Consider the following 25,555-nt stretch of genomic DNA (forward strand, 5'->3'; position numbering starts at 1 on the left):
TTTTGATTTATCTAAGAGACATGTTGGACAAGCAGGGAGGAGTTTAATAGTCTTAAATAGTCTTCCTTCTTACTCCTACCTTCAGCTCTGGAAAGACTGATTCTTAACTTGGCATACAGACACTTTGCTAATGAGCACCTTTATTAGTACTTAAACAGGCCTTCACACAGTCCATTTAGTGCAAGCTCTGCTAAATACATCTTAAATTGGTGGTATCTGTTGTGTTAGCAAAATAAGGTTAAATATGGTTTCTGCTGCTTTTCATCCATTTTGACAATATTTAATGATAGAGTCAACAATTCTTTACATTTTTAGCTAGGCAATGACAGATTATTGTTCTTGTCTCCTGTATAGTTGTTGTAACTGGTAGTAAAATGTCCACTGGGGCATTGTATGATGTGAGGAAAATGTTATTTACCATTTCTAAGAAGCTTGACTTTGTAGTTATGTTCTTTTCAGACTATTACAACCCCAACACTCATTGTAAGGCTGACTGATGTAGAGGGGAGCTGATAGGAAAAGCATAGCAAGACAGAGATGAGAGGGAAAGTGTGTGAAAGAGACTCTTTTAGCTTCATCTTTCTCAGTTGATTCTTGAACCTGGCGGCTCCTGGTGAGTCAGGATTCATTGGCATTCAAACACTCCTCCTGCGCTCGTCACTCCTGTTCTCTGCTCTCCTGAGTTCACAAGCTTTTTCCCCCTCTCTCTCTCTCTCTCTCTCTCTCTCTCTCTAGAATGGTGTCCCATATGCACATGCATTTGTGCTCGAGTGAGGTTTTATGTTTTCCTGACTTAAGGCAAGAGAGCTGGAGAGTTCTCGCTTATAATGGCGAATTGTGATGATGCGGTGGGGAGTGGGGAAGGGGCACGGGGAACAAAGTTTCCAGAAAAAAGTGAGAGGAATAGAAAATGCACAAAAAGATGATCGAGAACAAAGAAAAGAAAGAGGAAGCGATACAGAGTGTCACAACAATATAGGGAGGACAAAGGAACAAGGAGATAAGCAATGGAAAAAAGTAGAGAGATGAAGTTGGAAGTGGGTTCCCAGTTACTGGGTCATCTATTGCAATAACAGCAGAAATTGCACCTCCTGCATTGTCAGCTGCACCATTAGATTGTGTCTGATGTTAGTGTGCGTGCGAGTCTGTGTGTGAATGCACAAGTCTGCTATTCCTTTTGGTCCAAGTCTCCCAAAGCAGAGGTGATGTTGTTGTTAGTGTGCAAGTGTAGCAGACCAAGATTAAAGTCAGAGAAAATTCTGATGTTCAAGTGGTCTCCAGCACTGTATTATGGCTAAACTGCCATAACACGTTTATTCTGTCCACGCTCGGTCCAATTTCTCCAGTGTTTGCTATTATACACAGACTTTCTAAATTATAAATTAGCATAACCACCTGCCAGAGTGAGACACTGGAGGCAACTACTCATGTCTCCTATGGCATCATTTAGCTATGACAATAAAAGCACTGATACAGTTGTGCAATGACTAAGTGTAAGTTTTATGTGTATGTTTATGAAAGGTTTTATGTTGTCACTAATCTGATACAAATTGTGAAGTGCAATGACTGAGCAGGTCATTTCCTTTCCAGCAGTAAATTGCCTTATGAGCCAGGCTCCGCACTCACTAAATCCAGTCCCAGCAAATTGACTAATTACAGCTACCTATGGTCATAAAAATGGACAACATTTGAAATGAGACGAACAACCTGAGCAAGGAATGACCATTAAGAGATGGACTATTGGAAGCCACTTCTCGGTTTTGTCCCTTAATAATATCTAACACTACATTACCCAGAGGGGACACACTCAGTGTCACCTCCTTTTTTTCCCTCTAAATAGGAAAAATAACTGACAAAACTATATTGAAGAAGACCTGAAACTAGCGCATGAGAATATTAACTCCACAGGATAATGTTTACTCATGTTATATCAAGTGAGAAATACTGTAGTCTCATCTTCTCATGGACTTTTTTTTTTGCCCCCTGGCGGTTGTTATTTTTAATTCCGCATTGCTGTCTTCAGGAGACTGGGAGACTACATCCACTTTTTATAAACAGTCTAAGCAAAGTCTGCAAACAAACCCTCATAAATGTTATACTCTGGACCTACTGTATATTTACAATATTAATACAAAACTAGGTCCCCCCAAAGTTAAAGCAAGCCTGTGCGATTGCAGCTTCTGTGCTGGCTGGAAAGGTGGTCAGGTGGTCACTTTTGATTGGTAAGAGGAAAAAAAAAAAAAAAAAAAAAAAAAAAAAATCCCCTCCCAAGAACACAGCTGTCATGAAGCCCTTATAATGTTTCATTACCTGTGAAGACGAAGGTGCTGACCACTTTGCTCTCTTGACTCCCTCTGACAGCGTTGAGACTGATCTCATATTCTGTAGCAGGAAACAGACTGGACAGGGTGTAGTTGGTCACGTCACTGTCAATCACCACGCTGTCCACTCGACCTGCAAAATACACCCGAGATAAATTGTCTAACATCAGAACCTCATATTTCTTCCACGAGAGAATACTGCTCAGTCAAGTGAAGTACATTTTTGCACAACAGAGTAAATATTTAATCAATGCCACATTTCAATTAAAAATTCAATTAAATTCCACAGATAAAATGTTAGAGTTAATTACACAAGACGGGGGTGTGTGGCACGGCAAAGCAAATGGCTTGTTCATTTAAGTGAAACAAGGAAATACTGTGCCGTGTATAATGTTAATAAAATAAACACCTTGTTATTAGAAATGCAATGAACACAAGAAATGTGCAATACCTTTGGCTGACTGGTAAGACAGCTTATAGTATTCAAATGAAGCCAGTGGTTTGATCCAGGAAATAGTCACTGCGTCCTCGCTCACGTCTGACACCATCACCTCTTTTGGTGGGTCTATGGCTAGAAGGGTGGTGAAAGGTAAGGAAAATTATAATGTGTGCTCAACCCATCACATAATCAATCAATCAATCAGACTATTCTAATCCCAGAAATAGAAGAAGAGCGTACCATGTGGTACAAGTTTAGGCATTTACATAAACATCTCAAGGAAATGGTGCCTTTAGAAAGCCCAAATAATTCAGTAATCCATTTTGGGTAACTTTTAATCTCAATTTTACACTTCCATTTTACACATGTGCTTCACTTCAGAAAAGTACATTTGTTTCGATGCAAATTTCTGTTCAAAAAACACAAACTTGTTCAAAATTCAGCTATAAGCATTATGTAGAATAAGCAGGGTTTACACAGTTGTTTGACAGCTGCATTATGTGTATGCTGAGACAATCTGGTTGCCATCGAAAAGGTCAAAGCGATTGCAACATGAGCACATAATCACCAGGTCCTTTATTACAGGCAGAAATAAAGGGACACTTAAATTGAACAAGGTGGGGGAAAAAAAAACCCAAGGTTGTTGAGAAACCAACCACACTCTGGTTCTCACTTTGAAAAGAATGATGGCTGTTATTCACAAAGCACAGGGGGTCAATTTATAACTCTTGACTTTAAAAGCATTTGAATTGCGGCTGTATAGAATCAAGTAGCATTTATAATAGTTGTGATTATTCATTCTTACATTATCTTACTCATTTTGTTTTCTATAGCAGAAGGTGGCACGCAAGAAAAATGGGTAAAAACTGCATTTTCGAATGAAATTTCAGGCCAGCTCTGTTGCCGTGTCCCCTGTAGAAGACCACAATTCAATTTGCTCACTCTAAGCTAATAAATGTACCCCTTGGGCCGAATCCTGTTACGATTCCCTTTACACCCGTCTGTAAGAACCAACTATAACTACGGTTAAAACCTGCAGAAAGGTGACATGTTTCTAATGTTGCAAACACAGCAAATCCTGAAAGTGCTGATCTAATTTACAAGGAAAGCCAGAGAGCAGCCTCTCACCGGCGCTTACATTCAAACATACAAGATCAAAGGGGAGCACAGCAATAAGACACATGCCTGAAATACTGTGCGTCCGTCTCAAAATACCCGGTCCAATTTCAGTTGACAATCTCAAAACCTACTTTTCATTGTGTGTGGGTGAATGTAGGAGACAGACGGACACACAGACAGACAGACAGACAGACAGATGCTGCAAAACTCTTTTTACTATTCATCTTCAGCCCTTTGAAATGTTTTCCGACAAAAGAAACCTCCGACAGGTTTAAATACCGACCCTCTTCTCAGTCACTTGAAATAAATATTTTCAAGACTACTTTTCAGTCAAAAGCCTGTTAATGGGAAAAAAAATGTATAAACACTAATGTGTTGTATAATGCATTAACAAAAGTAGGAGAAAGCATCAAGGATCTTTGGGGTGGAGTTGGAAGTAAACCATTTTTTTATTAAAAGAAACAAAATAAAAGGACGGAGGCTCTCAGAGGAGATAAGAGAAGCTGAAGATTCAAAATATGCAATTTCAAGTACTGAGGGAAACGTAGCGGTACAAACATGAGGAGACTGCTCTTACGTTAAATGTTATGGTGACAGTTTCAGTCCTCACACTGCATCTGTCATTCTTGTCACAACTTTCCTTTTTCTCCTCCTTATTAAAATGCCATTAATGAACGCTGGCACTTTTTAGTGTATAATAAAATGTTTACTCAAAGTTTGCATAATGTGTCAAGAAAACAAAACAAGTCTTTTTTGGAAATGTGTCCCAAAAACTGACAAAGATTTAAATAAAAATAAAAAGCTTTTGGGGAGACCTGTAATTACAAAATTAATTGTGCTGAGGCTGAGGCAAATGAAACACAAATTTAATTCACTCAACATTTACATTTCTTACACAAATATCCCCTCTTCCCCCCCACACCTTTTCTCACACATGCTAATTCACAGCTTTCCTCAAATGTTTCTGCTGTTTCTTCACTGAGCTGTGTACACCACTCTAACTATTCTCAGCTATACTCGACAGTAGATGTAGCATTTAGCCAAACAATAAACATTATGCCCCTAAAACGTGATTAAATGATAACTTCATGTAAAAAATATCCATGTGTACCAGACATGCATGGGGAGTAGTAGTAGTCTGAGGCAAGACTTTTAGTGTTCTGCAGAAATATTAGACATCAACTTTCCATGAAATCAAGTATCTCACCTGTAGTGAGTGACGCTGTAATAGGCTCAGAGGTAACGTCCCCCTGAATTGTGATTAGACTGACGGTGTAATGAGTGGACGGCAGCAGCCCTTGGACTAGTGACCTTGTTTTGCCGCCGTCCAGAGTCACCTTAGAGGTGTCTGTCCCATCGGCAGAGCTGTAGCTCAGGATGAAGAAGTGAGCAGGCGGCGCTGGGGCGCTCCACGCCACCGACACCGAGTCCGACGTCACCTCTGACAAGTAGAGGTGAGTTACGGGTCGGATTCCTGGAGGAAGGAAGTGTCCAAAGATCATGGGAGAGTTTTCTGCTGGCTGCTGTCATTATGGAGATGATGAAGAAGCAATGAAGTGATGGATGGAAGGAGTCTTTGATCGGGTTTAAATACATTTGAGAGGGTTAGCCACAGGTGCTGTCTTGATGGAACATGTGAGGAACGGAAGAGACCACAGATGTGGAGGAAATAAAAGGAACAAACAACAGCGAGTCCGCCATTAGGAAGATGTGAATGGACTGTTCGCAGTGAGAAACGATGATGACAGCAGATGCTATTGTCAAAACAGGTGACCTGAGCAGGAGATGTTATGAACGAGTGCAGAAGCTGACACGGCATCCGATCGAAGAGAAATTCAGTGTTAAATAGCCATGTGTTGATATTAAACAGCAGGTAGACACAGCAACATTGGCTTCTTATCCAAAGTAATATCGTTCAGCAGAGTATTGATACAAGATATACTGATTTAACACACGCTTCACAGCAGCAGTAAGACTGTCAAACACTGCACATGGATAATTATGGAAGGAAAGAAAAGGGAAGGTTTGTTTCTTTCTGATTATGATTATTCCAGGTATCTGTTGATAATCCTGGAGCGCTTCTGTACTGGTCTAAATTCCAGTATATATCAGCCTGTTCCAGAAGTGCAATTCTAAATCATGTCATCATGTTGATGTTTTGGATGTGACAAAACATTTATACTTCATAATATAGATTATACTTTTATCTATATAAGTGTTCACTTTACATGATTTATTTAATGTTAGCATTCTATTGTTAAAATGATTGTAAAAGAATAGAGAATATGAGGAATATAAAATTGCTCTTTGTCTAATATGACAGCTGTGACAAATACACAATTAGAGATTTGCAGATAATGAGTCAGAGCAAGTGGTGGAGTGGATTTTACAGTGACACAAACTGAAGGTCAGGTAGTGTTGCTGTAAAGGCCATCTGTGATTCATTGATGTATAGATTTATAATTCAACATTTGAATTATTCAACGTGTTTTTTTTTCCTCACGGTGAAGACAGATGGTGCCAATATGGTCAAGTGTAGAGTGGATAAGACGCTGACAAGTATTTAATTATCTTTCCTGTGATTCTCCTGATCTGTCAGTTTATCATCCTGTCATCTTTCCAGATGGTTAGAGTGATCCGAGTGAAGGAAACCGCAGAAACGACGAGGAACACGATGATGACCGCGATGGTGACAACTCCCATGTGATCACAGTGAAAGGAAGAGTGGATGACGGTGATGAAAGTGAGGAAAATAATGACAAATCCGGCAGTAGGCAAATGGATGGCCATCATTCTGACAACATTGTTTGTGTGACTGAATAGCACATCAACCTTTCAGCAAAAAAATTAAAATAAATAAGCCGAGCAGGCTGACAACTGATCTGACACCGAGTTGGATCGACACAACAATTGTCAGAGAAAGAGGTAACAGCTAGGGGGGCCAAACAGAGTGTTTCACTGAAATAGTGTCAGGAGGAGCCAAAACACAACAATTACATTTAGGTGCAATACAGAGGTGCAATTAGGGAACACTTGAAACAAGCACATTAGCGAACTTGACTAATTCACTATTACTAATTGCTCCTTCAAAGTCGTTAAAGTCCTCCATTTTTCTTTCAGTGCTACTGGCCTTTCCTGCTGCTGCTGCACTGGAGGTTAATATATTCACCGTCCAACTTCATTCAAACACCACTGTGTTCAAACAGTTCTCTGGGGTTAGGCAGTAATGAGACGATGTTTCGTGTCTAACTGAAAAACTCATAGGTGAATTCTATTGTGAGTGAATTTGAAAATATATTGGGGGAAAACTGGGAGTACAGTGTTAATACTCTTTCAAAAAGGATGTAGAGAAATAAATGGGTGGTGGTATGAAGAAAAGATTTTTAGATGCTCCCCATAAAAGTGCAAGAAGTTTCAGACAACTTGCCAAGTCAGAGCATATCAATTTATAGCAGTGTACGTGTGACTCCACCTCCGTAAGATAGTGCATATTGAATCAGTAATCGGACTATGAATCACATTATCCAGGTATGTTGTTTTTGGACTATGAAGAGTGTTGCTTCTACCTGTGAAGGCATCTATGGTGGCTGCAGTGCTCTGCTGTCTTCCTCTTCTTGCTGCTACAGTGATGGTGTACTCCGTCCCGGGCTCAAGGTCCACGAGAGTGGTGGTGGTTACATCTTTAGGCACCGTCAGCTACGACAAGACGAAGCAATCAAACACATATTTGACTTCTTCACAGCACAAGGTCAAAGCTTTGTTGACTGCTGCAACTGAGAGATCATGCAGTATGTGGTCGTATGTGCTCTTAGCTGATGGATGTCCAGTTGTGTACCTCAGTAGTGACACCAGAGGAGGACGTGTAGGTGACCTTGTAGTGGTCGATGGGGCCCTGGACAATACCCCACACCAGAGTGATGGTGTTGTCTGTCGAGCCTGTCACAGTTAAATCCATGGGCACATCCAGAACTGAAAGAGAAGCAAGGGTGCTATGATCACCAGCCCAAGCATTAAGGCAGCATTAAAACCAGCCCTGCATTAGCATATTACTGTTACACAGGACAGTGCACTTGAGTGGGTTCGCACCAAAAGGGCAAGTGACTAGACAATTTAACATATTCCAGAGGCAATGCTCCTCCACCATGACAAATGTCTTCTGACTAAGGGGCAAGTGCCTTTTCTTTCATTTACCTTTATGGCTCTTATTTCTCATGAGCACCATCTCACATAAGGTGTAAAAAATTATTTATTTTTCATCCGGTGACCGTAAACTATTTTTTAAACATATTTGAAATTTTGCAGTTCAAAAGATTGCCCTTTTTTATTATTTATACTTATTTCATGTGCACCAAGATTCATTTTCTTTATGCAATTCATAGACAATGTGAATTTTCAGTTTCTGTTTATATTATATATTAATTTTTCTCTCATCCTCTCATAAAGGCAACTTTAAAGTACAAGACGTTAAAGCAGATGCAAAAAAAAAGGCAGAACCAAATTTTTCTAATACACCTTTCATTCTGCAGAACATCAAATGTATTCTCTTTTTTTTTTAAGTCCAGACAAAGTAACTTCTCTTCCCATTTTATTCTTTTTTTTTACTTCCAAGAGCTGTGTCATATTGAACATCAACATTACATTAGTTGGGTGATAATTACATCCATAAATCATTCACAGCATTTGTCCATTTTATACAACTTACATTGGTGAGGCTTGACATCAAAGGGATAAGGATTATTGATGGAACTCTATATTAAACTAATGATCCCACATTATGTATTCCAGCCTTTTCATTTTGTTTGCCCAGTAAATCATCAATGTGTATTTCTGATCTAATCTTTAGTAGCATTCTCTGCCAGAACTGTCAGCTCTTTGTAAAAAAATAAATAAAAATAAATAGAGTTGAAGGGAAAAGAAAAACAGACAGAACTGAAGCCATTGTTCGTGGAAACAATTCTTTCAACTTTCAACAGCTCACACTGGAGCTTGTCTGTGTGCTCTGCAGACAGATGCCCTCTATCTTTTGAGGCTGTTTGGAAAAGATATGGTAGATGTTGGAGAACATTTTCAAAGTTCAAAGAAAGTGCACAAAATAATTGTGAGGCAAATGACATAATTTTGTAAAGTGCAAAATACCTTCATGCCATTAAGGTCTGTGCTCTGCAGGGATAATAGAATAGTACAGCGAAGCACATCCTTTATCTAACATTTTAAACAGAGTGTTAAATGGGGTCTTTTTTTCATTCAGCCAAACAACTCATGTCAAAACACAATGAAAGTACTGAAGTAAAGTGGGGGCCATAAGTGAAATGCTATGCATTATTACAGCTTTAAAATGCTTCAATGGAACTTTGACCCAAGCCAGCAACATAAAACTGTCACACGCACCCTAAAATCAGCAAAAGTCATGCCAAATGTTGAGCTTAATTTCACAAAAATGGCTTTTAATGGTTGGAACAGGAGCACTGACCCACAGCACAAGCTGTGAATTACAAGTACAGTGACAAATGGGCCAGCTAGCTGGCTGCGATGCCATGATTTCAAGTGCAATGCTGCTGTGTTTCACTTAGTATGTCTTACAAGCATGAATGGATCACTGGGTTTATGGACTGTGATATATACAGTACAGCAATTCACTCACTGGTCCTGGCGTTCATTGTTGCTGGTGTACTCTGCTTGCTTCCTTTCATGGCTGAGATGCCGATGCCATACTCTGTGCCTGGCAGCAGGTCTGAGACACAAAGAGAGAAAGAGCAACCGATTCAACACACAATATATGTATATATAAACCAAAGAACCTGGAGAAAACCCACGCACACACGGAGAGAACATGCAAACTCCACACAGAAAGGCCCTCAGTCGGATCGGGTGCTTAACGTCGGATCGGGTACTTCTTTTTGCTGCAAGGCAACAGTGCTCGCCACGACTCCGCCGTGTGGCCTGATCACTTAAAAATCAATTCAAATAAATCCAAAGTGAGTTTCTCATCAGCAACACAAATAGTGATGCAGACAAAAGCAATGAGGAATGAGCAGGGATGACAAGGATTACCAGAGGAAAAAGGGGGCGAGACGGAGGAAGAATAGGAGTAGAGAGAACATTAATTGTGAACGGCTGAACAGAATGACACAAGGACCTTTAGGTTTTATTCTTATGGTGGCCGTGCCCTTTCCAGCACTGTGGCCTTTCAGCAAAAACATCCCAGATGACCCCTTCTTTCTGACAATATACCCACAGGACAACAAGAATTTCCACAGATATAATCAGTGGACTGTCACCAAAGTGTTAACACACACACACACACACACAGACTGCATACCTTTCACATCTGCTTCAGTACATATAATTTACCACCTTCCCACTCACCTGTGAGTGTGGTCTTAGTGGTGGCTCCCTCATTTCGTGGTACGATGACTTTGTCATACTGATCTCCAGCCAAAGTGCTGTACACCACCTGGTAACCCTCCACCTTCATGGAAACAACGACAAAACGTGTTAAAAGGGTAAAAAAAACCAACCTGCATTGCTGATTGCTGATAGAATAAATGGTTTATTCTGCACCAGCTCGAGATGTGATTTGACTCTCTGTCAACACTGCAAAAACATGAGGCTGAATAAATTTGCAGTGTTAAAAGGCATCAAGACAGCTTCATAAATATGGGTGTGAGGTTACTGAGCCCTAGAAATATCACTGTAACTACTCACAGCAACAAAATTATTTACTATGTTTAAATTCGGAGCAAATCATTCCGTGTTCACTTGCGTGAGAGAAATCCAGAGTGCTCAGAAAAACTGAATCCAGACAAACTGGGTAAATTGGGTGAATCTCCATGAGGTCTGGTGCGGGAGAGTGAACTTCCGATTCAGAGTCCCTGTTTAAAACTGTCCACTCTTCAAAAAACCTGGACTATCCCTTAAACATGTGTGAGCCATCTCATCCACTATTTTATATCTGCGTTATTTTGATTTCTTTCCTGAATGTATAATTTACATGTTTTCCCGAATAGAATCTTTATGGATTTTTTAGTTTTGCTTGTACAGTTCCCCACACTTTTAGATGGTGGGGTGTTTCAGCACCAGTGCCATCCTGTACAGTGAATATTTTTGTGTGTGTGGGAAGGGTCGAGAAAGTGTGCATATGATCGCGCTTGAATATAATGTATTTCATTGACTTTTGCTTTGTTTTATTCTCACTACACCAGAGTACACTCAGCTCATCAAAAATTACAAAAGCAACATCCAAATGGCAAAATACATATTCAGCTCATTACCTCCGCTTCACTGTTATCCCACTCCAGCTCGAGGGTGGTAGAGCTCTTGGACACAAGCCGTAAGTTCTTGGGGGCATCAATTTCTGAGAAGAATGATAAAGCTGACAATGTTGGGGACACTGAGACCAATTCGCAGGGATTGTGAACAAGCAAACAATCAGCAGTTTATCTGTCACAGACACCGCTGCTGTCAAACACTCCTCCCTAGACTTACTCTGTGTGTAGGAAGACACATAGTTTCAAAACTTATTTGATTAATTTTTAATTTAAATAAAACTTTTTTTTTATTCTAAGCATATTTCACTGAAAAATACATATATTTATTACGTTTTCGCAAATAACGTGTTTTCATTTATAAAGGCAAAAAAATAAACACATATACTGTATGAATCACCTTGAACAGATGTTCATTACCATATCACATATACTGTAGATCAACAGTATGGTAAATATTAGGCCATATGTCATCTTCTAATTTTGTTCTGCAGGCACAGGGTTTCACACAACACTACCACCACATCTGCTTGCTGTCAGACCTCACCCGTAGTGAATTCAGTGGAAATGGAGCCGCTCTCGTTTCCTTTCCTTAAACCTCTGACAGAGACCTCGTAACGGGAGCCTGGACGCAGAACCTGTGGTGGATAAAATAAATAAACAAATATCCCACAGTCCAAAAACATGCAATATGGGGATTCGGTAAATTGGACACGCTACTGTAAATTGACCATTGGTGTGATTGTGAGAATGGATGTGGCCCTATGATGGGCAGGTGATCTGTCCAGGGTGTGATCCCACCTATCGCCCTATGTCAGCTGAGATTAGCACAGTGCCCCCCGCGGCGACCCTCATGTGGAGGATAAAGCAGTAGTAGATGGAAGGATGGATGGATAATTTTGTCCTGTTTTGGCTGTCAATTCTTTCTCTGTTAATATAGTCATCATGTCAAATTACCACTTCTTATAATAAGTTGAAGAGTGGGTGTTGTGGGCTCAATGAAAAGTCATGTACGTGGGTGTGGAAATTAGTCACTGTGTATTTTTGTTTGCAGATATGTCCTGTGATTGTGTCACTTCCTGTATGTTTCGTCAATATGTGGCAGCGTATGTTTATTTATGGTATTGGACTAGTGTTGGAACATGTGATGATTGCTTTTCCATCTCTGCAGATATGCAGCTGGGAAATGTTGAGACTACACACACACACACAGAAACATAATTTAAACACCTATAAAACACAACTATACTCGTGAGGCCCATACGGCTACCCCAGAGCAAACACTAAACGTAAAGATTAACAGTTTAAGTTGTGAGTAATGGACTTGTCAGTCCCCATAATGCATCTGTGTGATCCCATCTGTGACCACAGGTCAGTATGAAATCAACATACATTCACACGCACAGGCACACACGCTCACCTGCAGCGTGTATTGGCTGAGTGTGGGCTGGAGGCGGAAGGTGGTCCGTGGCCCCTCACCTCCCACAAGGCCATAACGCAACACGACCTGATCGATCTTTGCTTTAGGCGGGGTCCACTCCACAAATGCCACGGTGTCTGACACATCCCGCACGATCAGCTGAGTGGGGCCATCAATCACTGTGACAGAAATAAGTATTGAGTGTCCTTTTGTTATTGTTGTGAAAAAAGCAGAGTCACTGAGGTGTAATCGCTTCGTCAACCTTGACATCTACTTCAGCAAAAACCTTTGAATAGGACCAGGTAGTGTTTGACATATATATTGCACTGCTTTTTTTTTTTTTTTTTAACCTCAGTTAAGTCTGCAATTCAACTTAAGATAGACACAGATACACTAGATATAAATAAGATATATAATTACACACTCAATAAGGATAGACCCACTGAGTTGACTGTTTTGGCAAACCTGTTTTGCAGGTTTGTAACCCCTCAAACAAAGTGCAGTCTTCTTATGACCTCCTTTACAGGTTTAAGATATGTACATATTGTATATATATTTATAATCTTGTCAACATAGATTTACATTGTGATTCACAGGAGGGATAACAACACTGGGGATTTGGCACAATGTTTGGCTCAAACATCACTAATGATCAAAAAAGGCCAATTAATCAACTAACTCACGAATGAAAATGTTACACCTAAATGATATTTGCCCAAATAAACCACAGTCTTGCTCAAAGGCTGATTAAATGAAAAGTAATCAAACCGTAGGTTTTTATTCCAGCTTCTCATTTGGACCAATTTCAGTCAACATTTACAGGGGAGATGAAAATGAAATGATGGAAGTTAATACTGGAGCTTTTTGCAGCAGTGCAGTAGCTATGGATTTGTTATCAGAAAACGCTTTTCTTTGACAGCCAGGCATTTGAAACTTATCAGACCTGACACATGCTGAGGCAATGAGCTTTATCTATGCAAAGTCTAAACCACGAGCCATGATTAAAGCTCCTCCAGGCTGCAATTGCTGGAAAACAACACTTGCTGTGTGTGAAGAGCTGCAAAAACAACGGGTGTGATGAGGAAAAAAAAAAACATTTGACAGAAGGTAATCATTAAACATTATCTCTACACATCCTCATTGTTAAAGCATTGGCGCCATTATACGGAAAAAGAAGTGTGAGAGAATGTGACAATTAGCACCTTGTTTCATTAACCTGTTAATTACCTTTTCCCACAAAAGCTGTTGCTTTAGCAGATAACAGGAAAAATGCAGGTGCTTTGGATTTTTCACATGAACACTTCTTGACAAATCCCACTGGTGTTAAATGGTGCTCAACGCTTCAACATAAATGGTATTTATTCATAGTGAATGACTGTTAATAGGAATAATTGTCCAATGAAATCTGAAAAAGGTGACTTAATGTTCAACATTAGTGTTTTAAACCCCAGGGGAACTCAAGGAAAAACACCATATTTCACATACAAGATCACTGTTCCCTTTTCAAGTCTTCGTTTGAAGCTTCCTACAAGTCAACCCTGATTCTTGATATATTAGAAACTGGCCCCATGGGTCTCGTCCTAGAAAACATCGAGAACCAGTCCCCATATTAGCCATCCACTCCCTTTGGTTTTATCTGCGTCTCTTCATCATGCTCTCTCTCTGTCTCCAGGGAAGAATAAATTGTTGTACTAAATAATTTAGTAACTTCAAATTTGTCTCTTTCTCTGTCTTTATCCGATATGGTGACCTGCAGTGGGCTACCATGAAAAATGAATGAGAGGGCACAATGAATTATTAATCAATACTTAATTACGAGCTATGAAATGAACAAAGACTTGACAGGAAATTGATGATGTTTTGACTGTTTTGGATTGTTATGGACGACGTTTGAATTGGTTTCTATTACAGCTGTCTGACTCATCTCACTCCTGTCAACTGGGTGAAGAGTCTTACAGTCTTACATCTAGGCATAAAACGATAAAACGGCAGTGACGATCACTGCCAGGATTTCTTTTTTTTATCTCAGTGTGAACCTTGTATGTGCGTCACAGACACTTATTTGTTCATTTCACTTATTGTTCCAATAATCCGACTGTAGCTTTGCAAAGCACAGCACTCACTGCAGATTTGTTGCATACTGAACAAAAATGGGCTTGTGTCACACACACTTTTCATGCTGTCATAATGTGTAATGTTTGACGAGATGCTTGGTAATGAAGATGCTTAAGTATGGAGTGAGAGTGAGAGGCAACGTGACAAAAAGCCAAGAGAAGCCTTGTGCATGACGACGCTTACTAAACTCTGAAATGTGCTCTCACTCCTCCACCTCCTTATTTTTGTTTACCATTAGTGTCTCTGTCTAACACAAACACAGCAAGCTGTGGCACCTCAGGTCAGCAGGTCGAGGTGTAAAGCATCGGAAGTAGACTGACGTTAGCGGCCGGCAGGTCAAGGACAGGTGCGGTGAACTAGTGGGGGAGAGCTAAAGGTGCAGCCTGTGGCCAATGGGAAAGGAATTGAGCTTGTAACTGAAGGGTTGTTGGTTCACATCACGGGATGGTTCGTGGGCTGGGGGTGCCCGTGAGCAAGGCACTCAAAAAGTTCTGCCCACTGCTTCTTCGTCTGGCTTTTGTGTGTTCATTACTGATGTGTAAAAACGAGGCATGTGTGTGCAAAAATAACTTATTTAAATTAAAGGTAAGTCGAGCGTCACAAAGCCTGGAAGCCAACATCCCACTAACGTATGTGCATCCATGTCCACTGAGAAGACCTGAGCCTAGTATTTCAAAATTCATTGCTAAGCTTTTGCTTCAAACTGTGGTTGTAGAAACAGGAACTCAAAGATCCTGGCTCTTACACACTCGATCTTTAACATTAACAGCTTTGAGGTATCGGTTGAGATTGACCGGATCAGTTGTTTCCTTTGAGACCAAACATTCTGGGTAAGACATTCTGTAAGACTGATAACATAATGATTTCACATAATGTTTGTATTCATGCATACATGTTGTGACAGTAGCGGTCACTGGCTGACTTCGACCCTGGTCTCGGAGCGCCACCAAGTTAACGGTATACTCTTCTCCTGGCCTTAGACCAGTCTGCACATAGGACGTGATGGTGCTGGGCAGCTGTGCAGTCATCCCGCCATCATTGTCCTGGTGGGGAAATAAAGAAAACAGGCTGTGGTAATAAGAGATGAAACTGTCACTGTAACTCTATTGCACATTGCATATTTTGTGTCAGCTTTTGTGTCGTTTAAACTTCTCCCATTGAGATAAAAAAAACAAAACAGTCAGACATACTTTGTCAATGATGTCATGCAGTTTTTAACTTACTTGTAAACGTCTGGATGGTTTACCACATGAAGTTTCAAAACTGTGTTAGCAGGCAAAAAATGAGTTTTTCCTGTGCCTGTTTTGCAGAGGCACCACTCTGTACACTACTAAAAGCCTGTCACTCATCCACACAGAGACCCTGCTATTCCCAGCTGTTCACAGAGAGCCAGTGTTGCACATGCATTTCCTGCAAACAGACATATGTTACACCTACTGCTGCTCCAAGATCCCCAAAAGCCTGGGCTGCGAAGGCTCGCATTGAAAGGGAATATACAACAGCCTGCTCCTTTCCTGATTCACAACTGTAATTAGAGATGTACCATTTAATCACCTCAACTAAATTACCGAGGTGGGCAGTAACACACAGCGGTGATGTTCCAATAACAAGCGGTGTTCAATCTCAATGATAATACAGTTAAATGAAGGTAATGCTAAATTACACAAAATGAATCACCGTAATTGTATAACCTACTCCCATCTCCTGTGAGTGCTCATAATTAGTTATCATTCTCTCTACTGACAAGATGCTCAGATACGCAATGGTAAACGGTTCTCGTGGAAGTATTTTTTTATCATCACTTTCATTTTATTGTGCCTAAGAGTGTCAAGAACGTAGAACTTTTCGATTGCCGAGTCATACTTATTGGTTGCTAATTGGGCAGATTTGGTGTTCCAGGTAAGAAAGCGTTTAATTTTATATGTGTATCTGCAGAATGAGGTAGACAATAGAAAATTATTGGGGGGGGGGGTCAAAGGGTTTCCATTAGAAAGACACTAATTCTGTTAAATAAAATAAGTGTGAGAATACACATAGTGGATTATGTAGAGTAACGGGGACACGGCTCTGAAATAAATACATATCGCCTCTAGCATATTGGGGAGGCAGCAGGTCTCTCAGAGCAAGATGTACGTTTTTATTGAGAGCGAGAAAGAGATTTTTGAATGTTGATTAACTTGCTGTTTGTTTAGACCTATGCAGCATAATGCTGTAGGTATAGAAGTGGCACCACTTCAGCTTAATCGCTTCATAAACTATACTACACACCACTGCAGCTTCGGGGGATAAAATGAGCATGACAGATCATTTTTAGATGTTCATGGAATATGCCAGACACCTTTTTCCCAGGAGTAACAGAGTGAGTCACGAAGTTCAGTTTGAAAACAGTGCTATAGCCAAAGGCACCAATTAACATATTTCATGTAGACATCATTCCAAAACACTTTATGTTAAGCTTTGCATCCTGTGCTTTGTGCTTGTGTTGAAACGTATGTGGATAAAGTTCAACGGACTGTAAATCAACAAATACTGTATAATATTATTTGATTAGGTCATTAATAATAACATATTTATAATCTGGTTCTTCTAGTAGTGGATGTTAATAACACCAAAACTGTGTTTGTTTGCATGGGCCAAACTCTTCATGCCTGCTTCCATTATGAGACTGTCAAAATCCACAATTCCCATTGCTGGATTAGATCCACAGGTTGTGGGACTGCCAACTCATAATATGATTTCCCCTGTGGCTAGAGCAAGGGATAGAAGGCAAGTCGAGTGGAGCTAGAGGGAGTAACCTATGCAGAGACAGGCAGAAAAACAGGATGAGGTGAGGGGGGAATGGCATGAGTGGAGTGTTCCTTTTTGAGGGTAGAGAAGAAAAAAGAAAATCCAGATCTCCACCAAAGACATGATGGATTGGAAAAAAAAAGAAGAGATAATGATGAAAGAGTGAGAGGGTGAAGGATGCTAGAAGAATCTGAAGGAGCTGGAGAAAAAGAGAGCTAAAAGCAATCAAATTAAATCAAGAAGCAGGCAGCTCCCCCCCATCGATAGACGTTCTTCCCTTACAAGTGCTTGAAATACATACAAACATCTTAACATCAGATTTAATGCTTGGAGTCTGGCTGGACCAAAGGATATTGCCCCATGAGAACACCTTAAAGGAGAAAACCAATTACTATGACAGGGCACAAGATTGGAGTGCCTAGACTACCCGAGTTTAGCTTAGCAGGAATTAGAAAAGGGAACGCTTCTTGCTTTCTGGGTTTAAGTCTGGCTCTGGTGTGGTTTACAAACAAGATATTGTGGGAAAAGCTTTACCACATCATCCATCTAATAGCCAATAAGCTTAGGACAATTTGTTGATCTAATTTGGTACTGGGCCCCCACAAAAACCTTTGTCCACCCAGTTTGTTTTTCCAGTTTCGCCACAGAAAGTCACTAATACATTTTAGTATTTTTACTCATTTTTTGTCTACACAGAATAGAATAGAATAGACAGAAATCGAACAGAACAGAACAGAATAGAATAGAATAGAATAGAATAGAATAGAATAGAATAGAATAGAATAGAATAGAACTATATTGCCTTCAGTTCACCAACATAACATAATATCATAAAAAAAGAGATGCAGGTAGTCACAAAAACAACTTGCAGTTAAAATAGGATAAGAGACAGTCATAAAAACAAGAGATAGACATGAGAGATAAATTGTAAAAGACATAAAAACATCTGTGTGTGTGTGTGTGTGTGTATAAGACAAGAGAAAAATCTGTCATTTGCTGTTGATTCCTTATGCACACAGAAAACTTTACAGCATCACACTGGCACTGACAGTAAACACATGCACTGTGTGTGTGTTCACCAGCTTTACCTTGGGAATGAAGCTGATCTCCCATCCATCAAAGGAGTAGTAGAATGGTTGCCAGTGGACCTCAACTGACGTCTCTGTGATGGATTTGAAGACTAAACCATCCGGATTAGAGAGATCTGGAGAGTTCATTTCAGACATGAGCGAGGCGCTTATTCATTTCTTTTATTTTATTTAACAGTTTGATTTCTGTTTCTGACTTAAAACAATAATTTATATCTCACTTTTGTTGAAACATATTTAAAAGATGCTTCACAACGCATACTGACGATGCTTTCAGCAGAGATTAGACCTACTCACTTCACTGCGTTGATAAAACTTGCACCATTGATTTTGTGAAAATAGCCATAACTCATACTTTGACCCAGTGCAATGCAAGAATGACTTTCTTCACAGGCAGATGTGGCCCTATAAATCTTCCAAGATAATCAGATTCTATAGTTCATAATTAGGTTTAGCAAAGACAACCCAACTTTTCATATCATCTCTGATAAACGGTTGCGTTGGGCTTAAACGCCTGAAATTGTCTTTACTACCGCTAATTGTATCACTGAAATTAAATTCACTTATCTGTGAATCGGAGGATAATATTACCAGCAGAAAGTGCACTATCCGACTGTTTCCACTGTATATCTGCCAGCTGTATATGAAGTGATCCAATTGTTTTTGCTGCTTTTGAAACTAGGGTTAGGGTTATTACTTATTCTTGGGCCAAATGCTGGTATTAACGTCCATCCCAACTCCTGAATCTGAAATCACGGCCAGATTGTGTTAAGTGCAGGTCTGAGCGTCCCCTATGTGTCCTGATTATGTCCTCATCTGATCCCAGAAACCAAATTCAGAGGTGGTTTGAGGACGCATGTGTCCGCCTCCTCAGCTGCGGTCCTTTGACCAGCAGTAGTTTATTTATTTACTTTTTTTGTCCCAATGCTCATATGTTAGGTCTGAACAGGAACAAAAGATACACAGTACATTAATGGGCCGGTCGAGACACTGTATTGGAATTTAAGTGACTGCAAACAGACTTTAAAAAAACAGGTTGTGTGCAAGCTTAAGAATAAGTGTATGAATCCATGAGCCATAGCCTACCTTTCAAGACAAAGGCAACATGATGAGAAATGTATGATATGGGTATTACAGCAACACTTTACAGTGGGATATACTGTGTATAGCCTCTATGGGTTATTTCTGTCACAATGAGACACAGGACTGTACTTACATGTCCAAACAGTAATGCTGTCAGGGACACTGATACTGTTGTTTATGACAGCAAACACGTTAATGTTGTATTCCATGCCCGCCTCTAGGCCAGAGATAGTACAGGTGGTGGTGTTGCCTGGAATCCTCATTTCAAGTTGCACACCTGACAGAGAGGTAAAAAAAAAAAAAGGGTACACGGATACATGGTTGCACCAGAAGAAATATGTAAATAAGCACATGTATATTTATTTTTGTATATTTGTATGAATAAATAAAAGGAAAGGCTGTCAGTCAATTGAGCAGCACGGCTCTGTGTATTTACCTCTGGGGCTGCTTGGTGTGTAGGTCACCAAGAAGTCCGTCAGCACTACTGACCCCTCCCACTCCAGATCAACAGTGCGATCAGTCACACCTCGGACCTTTAAGTTCATGACAGGTGCCACTGCGGGAACAAAAAACAAATAGCCTAACTTATCTACAAGTACATTACTCAGAAAGTTTTTCACATCAACTTTTCCTGATGTCTGTGTCATTTATAGAGTATATTCATTATCCCCTTTAGCCATAGTTTTGTGTCTATGGACACTATGCGACTGAATGTAAACAGAATATCTATCTTGTTATCTCATCCAACTCATAAAACATGACATATACATATGACTCAGAAATGTTGGTTGTTCGAGAACTCCAACATTTTAAAAGTCCACTTTTAGTTGACTGTCACTCATTCGCTCATTTCATAAACCTGAGAGGTTCAGCGGAATGAAAATTCAGATGAATAAACAAGAGCGTCAACATATGCCTTGCCAAAAACAGTGGGGGGAGGAGGAGGAGGAAGAGGAGGCAGAGCAAGGTGAGGGGCATCACGGAGGAGAAGTCGAGACTTAAAGTGCATACAGTTACAGCTGAGGACATGGCGATACGGATGCACGGTGGACAGCAAAGAACTGGAGAGAAAAAAGGGGGCTAGATGACGTGTGCTTAACGGAAATAAAATGCATTAAGAGGCAATTTAAAGAGAGCTGATGATAAGAAAAGGAACGAAAAAAACAGTGAGAGTGATGATGTCATCTACAGCATGTATATCCTGTGATACAGCTCTGAAGACTCACACAGGGACCCTTTAGACACTTTGAGCCACTTCTTCATACACTGCTTCCTTTAGAGGAGTTTGCTCTTTTAATATCCTCAAACCTGAAACTGGGAACATCTCTTACAGTTCTCACTTAGCTACAGTAGATGTTGAATTTGCTTTATCAAGTCTATGAAGTAAATAGCAAATGTGGGGTAGGAGGGGAATGAATGTGGTCATGCAGGGCAATGAGAAGATGAGCTTGTGGGAAAATAAAGACATATAATCCAGAAGAAAAACAGAACAAAAAGGAGCAGAATCTCAAGAGAGCATTGTGGAAAAGGTTGCTCTGAAAAGTTCGACAAGAATGTTGAAACTGAAATCTATGACTTTACAGTCAAGATGCTACGAAAACGTATTATGTGAAAGGTCAACAACAGCCAATTAATTTGAATGCAAATGCTTGTTTACTCAATTTGAAAAAAAATGACAGAAGCAACCAAACACCCTGTCAACATTTCTCAACAGCAGAATATCAAGAGAGTCTCTGACCTTTGTGTCTGGGCCACTTTTCAACTCCAACAGCATTTTTCATTTCTTCATGTAACCTCTTTGTTTCTCTGTCTTTACCAAATTTCCATTCAAGTACATTTGTTCTTCTGGCTGAAATATCTATGGATGGCTTTAAATGTGTTATCTACCAATATCTTGACCCAGGTAGAAGAATATGAAGACTTCACATCTTCACAGGTAAGTAAATAATACTTCTCATTGACATAAATGATAACGATAACTCCTCAGGCACGTATGCTTCTCAAGTTTTACTTGCTGAAAGTTATTTAAGTTATGAGTTTAATCACTTTACCATCTAACAGATTCAGGAAAATCTACTTAACTAAAACCTTGATGGTACTACTGCAGCCGACAACAGAGGTCAGTGCTTCATTAAAGGACTAACTTACCTTCAGGCTACACTTGCCAATTTACTGAACTGACTAAATTGAAAATGTATATAATGTATACAATCTTGTTGCCTGTTTGTTGCCTACAAATATCCCCCCCCCAAAAATCCATCCACACCACCTGTAAACGATGTAGTATATAATGTAAATGAATGTGATTTAAGTGTTGGGTTCTGCTTTGAAAATGGCCCATTGGATTTATTTCACTAAGATGCAAATTTGATTTTGTACTCTCTACAATCTGATAAAGCATCATTAGGTGTTTGCTAAGAGATCAGACCTCCATTCATTTTGATTGGCAAAGCAGCGGCACAAAATCACAACAAACACACACACAGTCAAAGACATGTAAATACACACACAGGCAGACAGTAGATACCACAAATTATCCAAATTTTCTTCAATTTTTAATATGAAGAAGGAGGAAAAACTACTAACTAATAATACATTTTAACAGAGAAAACTTGCAGAAACCTTTCATGTATTTCATATTTTCATGTTAAAAAAAAACTACTGTACCTTATATTGTGTGTTTTTCATGTAGCTGTCAGCTTACATTAAGTGCCGTGTCTATGTCTAAAGACCAATGTGACACCACTGACGCTGTTATCTGTCTAATAATATAACTGATGGAAATGAAATGACTTATTTAGTAAGAAATATTTACGTATGTGTCTGTATTTATACGTTATATTATATTTCTATTTTTATCATTTGCTGCAAATAAATATAGCCACAATGTTTAGATAAACTCTATTGCTGTTCTAAAGCCATGGTTCTCTTACCACCAGTGGTACGTGTGCTTCCTCCGGTGGCTTCTTTATATACCAGGGTATGTGATTGGAGTGCAGCTGAGGAATGTGTAGAAAATGAAAACAAATAGAAAACTAATAATAATCAGAGTCACCTTATCTCGCTCCATCTTAATTTAATTTCACTATATCTTGGTCCCAATATGTGAGGAAGAGGACGATGATGAGAGAGCAAATTATCTTATAGGCAATACATCTGCCTTCTGTGAAAAGTCCATAGCTGACTTTGCTCGGCCTATTTACAGCCCCGTACTTTAACGTTGGCGATAATGGTGTTACTTAGAGACCTCTATATTTTCTCAGGTGGTACTTGGTAGAAGCAGGGCAATAAACTATAGTAATCGAGTCGGATATCAACGCTGGTGCTATATGACAAACGTAAATGTCTCTCGTCTCCCCAGTGTCGCTAAGAGGATGTCAACAATGTGAGGGTGTCATTGCTGGTTAGGAAATGCAGCATCAGAACTGAAAATGAAAGTGATGGAGAAATAATTGTGTCTGAATGACACTCTCCTGCAAAAGACTTTGCTTTGAGTGAATTTTTTTGGTTTGTTTTCATGTAAAAATACTCTTACCTCCAAGCTTCAAACATACAATTCTAATTCAACAGCATTCCATTATTTCTCATAGTGGGGGGAATACAGGACACCACAATTTAAGCCAAATACATCCCATTTTCTTCGGCTCATAATAACATAAAACACTTAAGCCTGTCACCCTACAGGTCTCTGGCAACTGAACTGCTTCATTTTGTATTCAGCAACCTATCCTCTACAAGTATTGGCTATTTAGCCACTAATTGCAAAGAAATAAGCAATCCACTCTGCCTCGTTTGGTGTAGATATTAAACTGGCGGGCAGTGCTGAGGAATCAGCCTTAGTTATATGATTTGCAGTCCCCGTCTCTCTCTCTCCCGCTCCTCTGCCTGTCCTCATTTGTCTCTTTGTTGACAGCTGCCTTAAACAGAAGACGAGGATCTGATACTTTGGCGTGGAGAATTTCTCTGAACAAAGGCAGCCTCAATTACTGCAAGTCACACGTCACACCACCTGCACTTGAAGCACAGATGGATTTGTTACCCAAGGATGCTCACACACAGCAAACAGCAGGGCTGAGTCTTGTGTTTTCTGACCTTTCAAACGACACTTCAATCCCACAAACAACAAAAATAACATTGCATTCAGAGTTCTATGCACAAATCGACTTTAGAAGACTAAACCTCACAAGGTGGTTGAATTAAGATCTTGGTTTCTTCATATTAATGTCGTGCTGCTGACGAAATGCTATGTGTCTGCCTAGGGACTCTTAACACTCCACGATTTGAATGCAGACACTAAACTGGGGTTAATGCAGTGCTGGTACCTATAGCAACATTTTTCTGTCATACAATTCTGTGTGGAGTGTGCATGTTCTCCCCGCGTGAGCGTGGGTTTCTCTGGGTGCTCCAGATTCCTCCCACAGTCCAAAATATGCAGGTTAATTGGACGCTCTAAATTGACTCTAGGTGTGAATGTGAGTTGCTCGTCTGTATGTGTTGACCTTGTGATGAACCGGCAAGCATTTGCTCGATCTTCTGCTTTTCTCTCTTTTAAAACCCATTTTGAGTTTTTGCCGTGTCATTGATCATTTTAAAATATCCCTTTGGCATCGGGGGAATTGTGATGGACAATTTGTGGGCTTTTTTTTTATAGATTAAATAACTTATTTCTTTCTATCGAAGTAAAGATAAAGCCATGATTCTATGTATGTTTGACAGATGGTGTTTACACGGAGCTTTTGGATCTTAACTCCATAAAAATCCAATCTAAACGTCATATTCATGACTTCTAACAGCATGAGAGCATCTAAAGCTCTATTTTATGAGAGAGCCTTAAGGGAAAATGCATTTTACTATTTGTTGGTGTCATTTATCAAAAGTTAGTTTCTTTACATTGACTTGTAGAATTACTCCCACACTGTAAGTAAAGATAGAAATGTTCAGAAGACATTCTGGAGACTGTAATCTGAGGTGTGCATTCAGGTTTTGCACCCACATAGACCTTAACAACAGTGCCAGCCGTTCATGAGCAGAAAATGTGCCCACATTACAAATCATCACTCTTGGTAATGAATGCAGTCCATCTAATGTTGTGGCTGTAATTTATAATGAAGCCTGTTCTTCTGCAGAATTCAGCTTTAAGTTTTTGAGGGTCACAGAGTGTCACAGTGAAATCAGTTCAGACTGGATGGCTGCTCTGAGTTACTTGATCTTATTCATACTGACAGTGAGTGTTAAGGGAGGACGACGTCTTTGCCTAGAGTTTGTGCTTCGGGGACCTGAACCCCCGAATGTCAGACAAACTACTTTTTGTAGGTGACAACAGTCAGAGGATTAAACTGAGGTGAAGGATAACATAACACACAGCCTACCAGAGTTGCAGTCATCTCCAGCAAAGCCATCCTGGCAGACACAGAAGCCTTCCTTGCACACTCCTTTCTTGCTGCAGTTGTTGGCACAGTACACCAGCGAGCAGTCTTCTCCCACATAGCCAGGTCGGCAATGGCACGTCCCATTGACGCACAGCCCCTGGTCCGAGCAGTCATTGAGACACCTCCCAACCATGCAGTCTTCTCCAGTGAAGGACTCCTCACACACGCACTCCCCGTCAATACACAACCCGCGGCCCGAGCAGTCTGAAGGGCACCGCGGCTCTGAGCAGTTGTCACCTCCAAAGTCACGGTCACACACACACTCCCCTTCGACGCACACACCCTGGCCGGAGCAGTCGTCTGGACAGCGGGGCTCAGAGCAGTTTTTGCCACTCCAGCCTTCGTCACAGATGCAGCCGCACAGGTCAAAGCTAAAGCTGCCGTGGCCACTGCAGCCTGGGACAAAATCCAAACGACCTGGAGAAAGCACATGTGTCACTTATTATTCCTGAGCAAGTCTTTATAGAAAGGCAAATAGGATTAGTATTT

General features: G+C 40.2%; 1 protein-coding gene across 6 annotated transcripts in view; it reads right to left on the reverse strand.

The window, feature by feature from the left end:
- Positions 1-25,555, reverse strand: part of tnr (tenascin R (restrictin, janusin)) — a 139,582-nt gene that overhangs the window by 30,507 nt on the left and 83,520 nt on the right. For 4 of the 6 annotated variants that reach the window (XM_058640735.1, XM_058640718.1, XM_058640727.1 and 1 more), the window contains 15 exons: positions 25,007-25,483; positions 20,074-20,193; positions 19,771-19,914; positions 18,555-18,670; positions 15,572-15,722; positions 12,565-12,743; positions 11,692-11,782; positions 11,151-11,251; positions 10,246-10,348; positions 9,521-9,610; positions 7,715-7,848; positions 7,446-7,575; positions 5,087-5,353; positions 2,773-2,892; positions 2,311-2,454 (listed from right to left, as the gene is read on the reverse strand). In XM_058640735.1, the coding sequence (XP_058496718.1) occupies positions 2,311-2,454; positions 2,773-2,892; positions 5,087-5,353; positions 7,446-7,575; positions 7,715-7,848; positions 9,521-9,610; positions 10,246-10,348; positions 11,151-11,251; positions 11,692-11,782; positions 12,565-12,743; positions 15,572-15,722; positions 18,555-18,670; positions 19,771-19,914; positions 20,074-20,193; positions 25,007-25,483 (2,367 nt within the window). The remainder of the gene's footprint in view (positions 1-2,310; positions 2,455-2,772; positions 2,893-5,086; positions 5,354-7,445; positions 7,576-7,714; positions 7,849-9,520; positions 9,611-10,245; positions 10,349-11,150; positions 11,252-11,691; positions 11,783-12,564; positions 12,744-15,571; positions 15,723-18,554; positions 18,671-19,770; positions 19,915-20,073; positions 20,194-25,006; positions 25,484-25,555) is intronic. The other 2 variants (XM_058640754.1, XM_058640763.1) reach the window with 2 other exon arrangements.

The sequence above is a fragment of the Solea solea genome, chromosome 1, assembly GCF_958295425.1.
Source record: "Solea solea chromosome 1, fSolSol10.1, whole genome shotgun sequence".
Lineage (NCBI taxonomy): Eukaryota > Metazoa > Chordata > Actinopteri > Pleuronectiformes > Soleidae > Solea > Solea solea.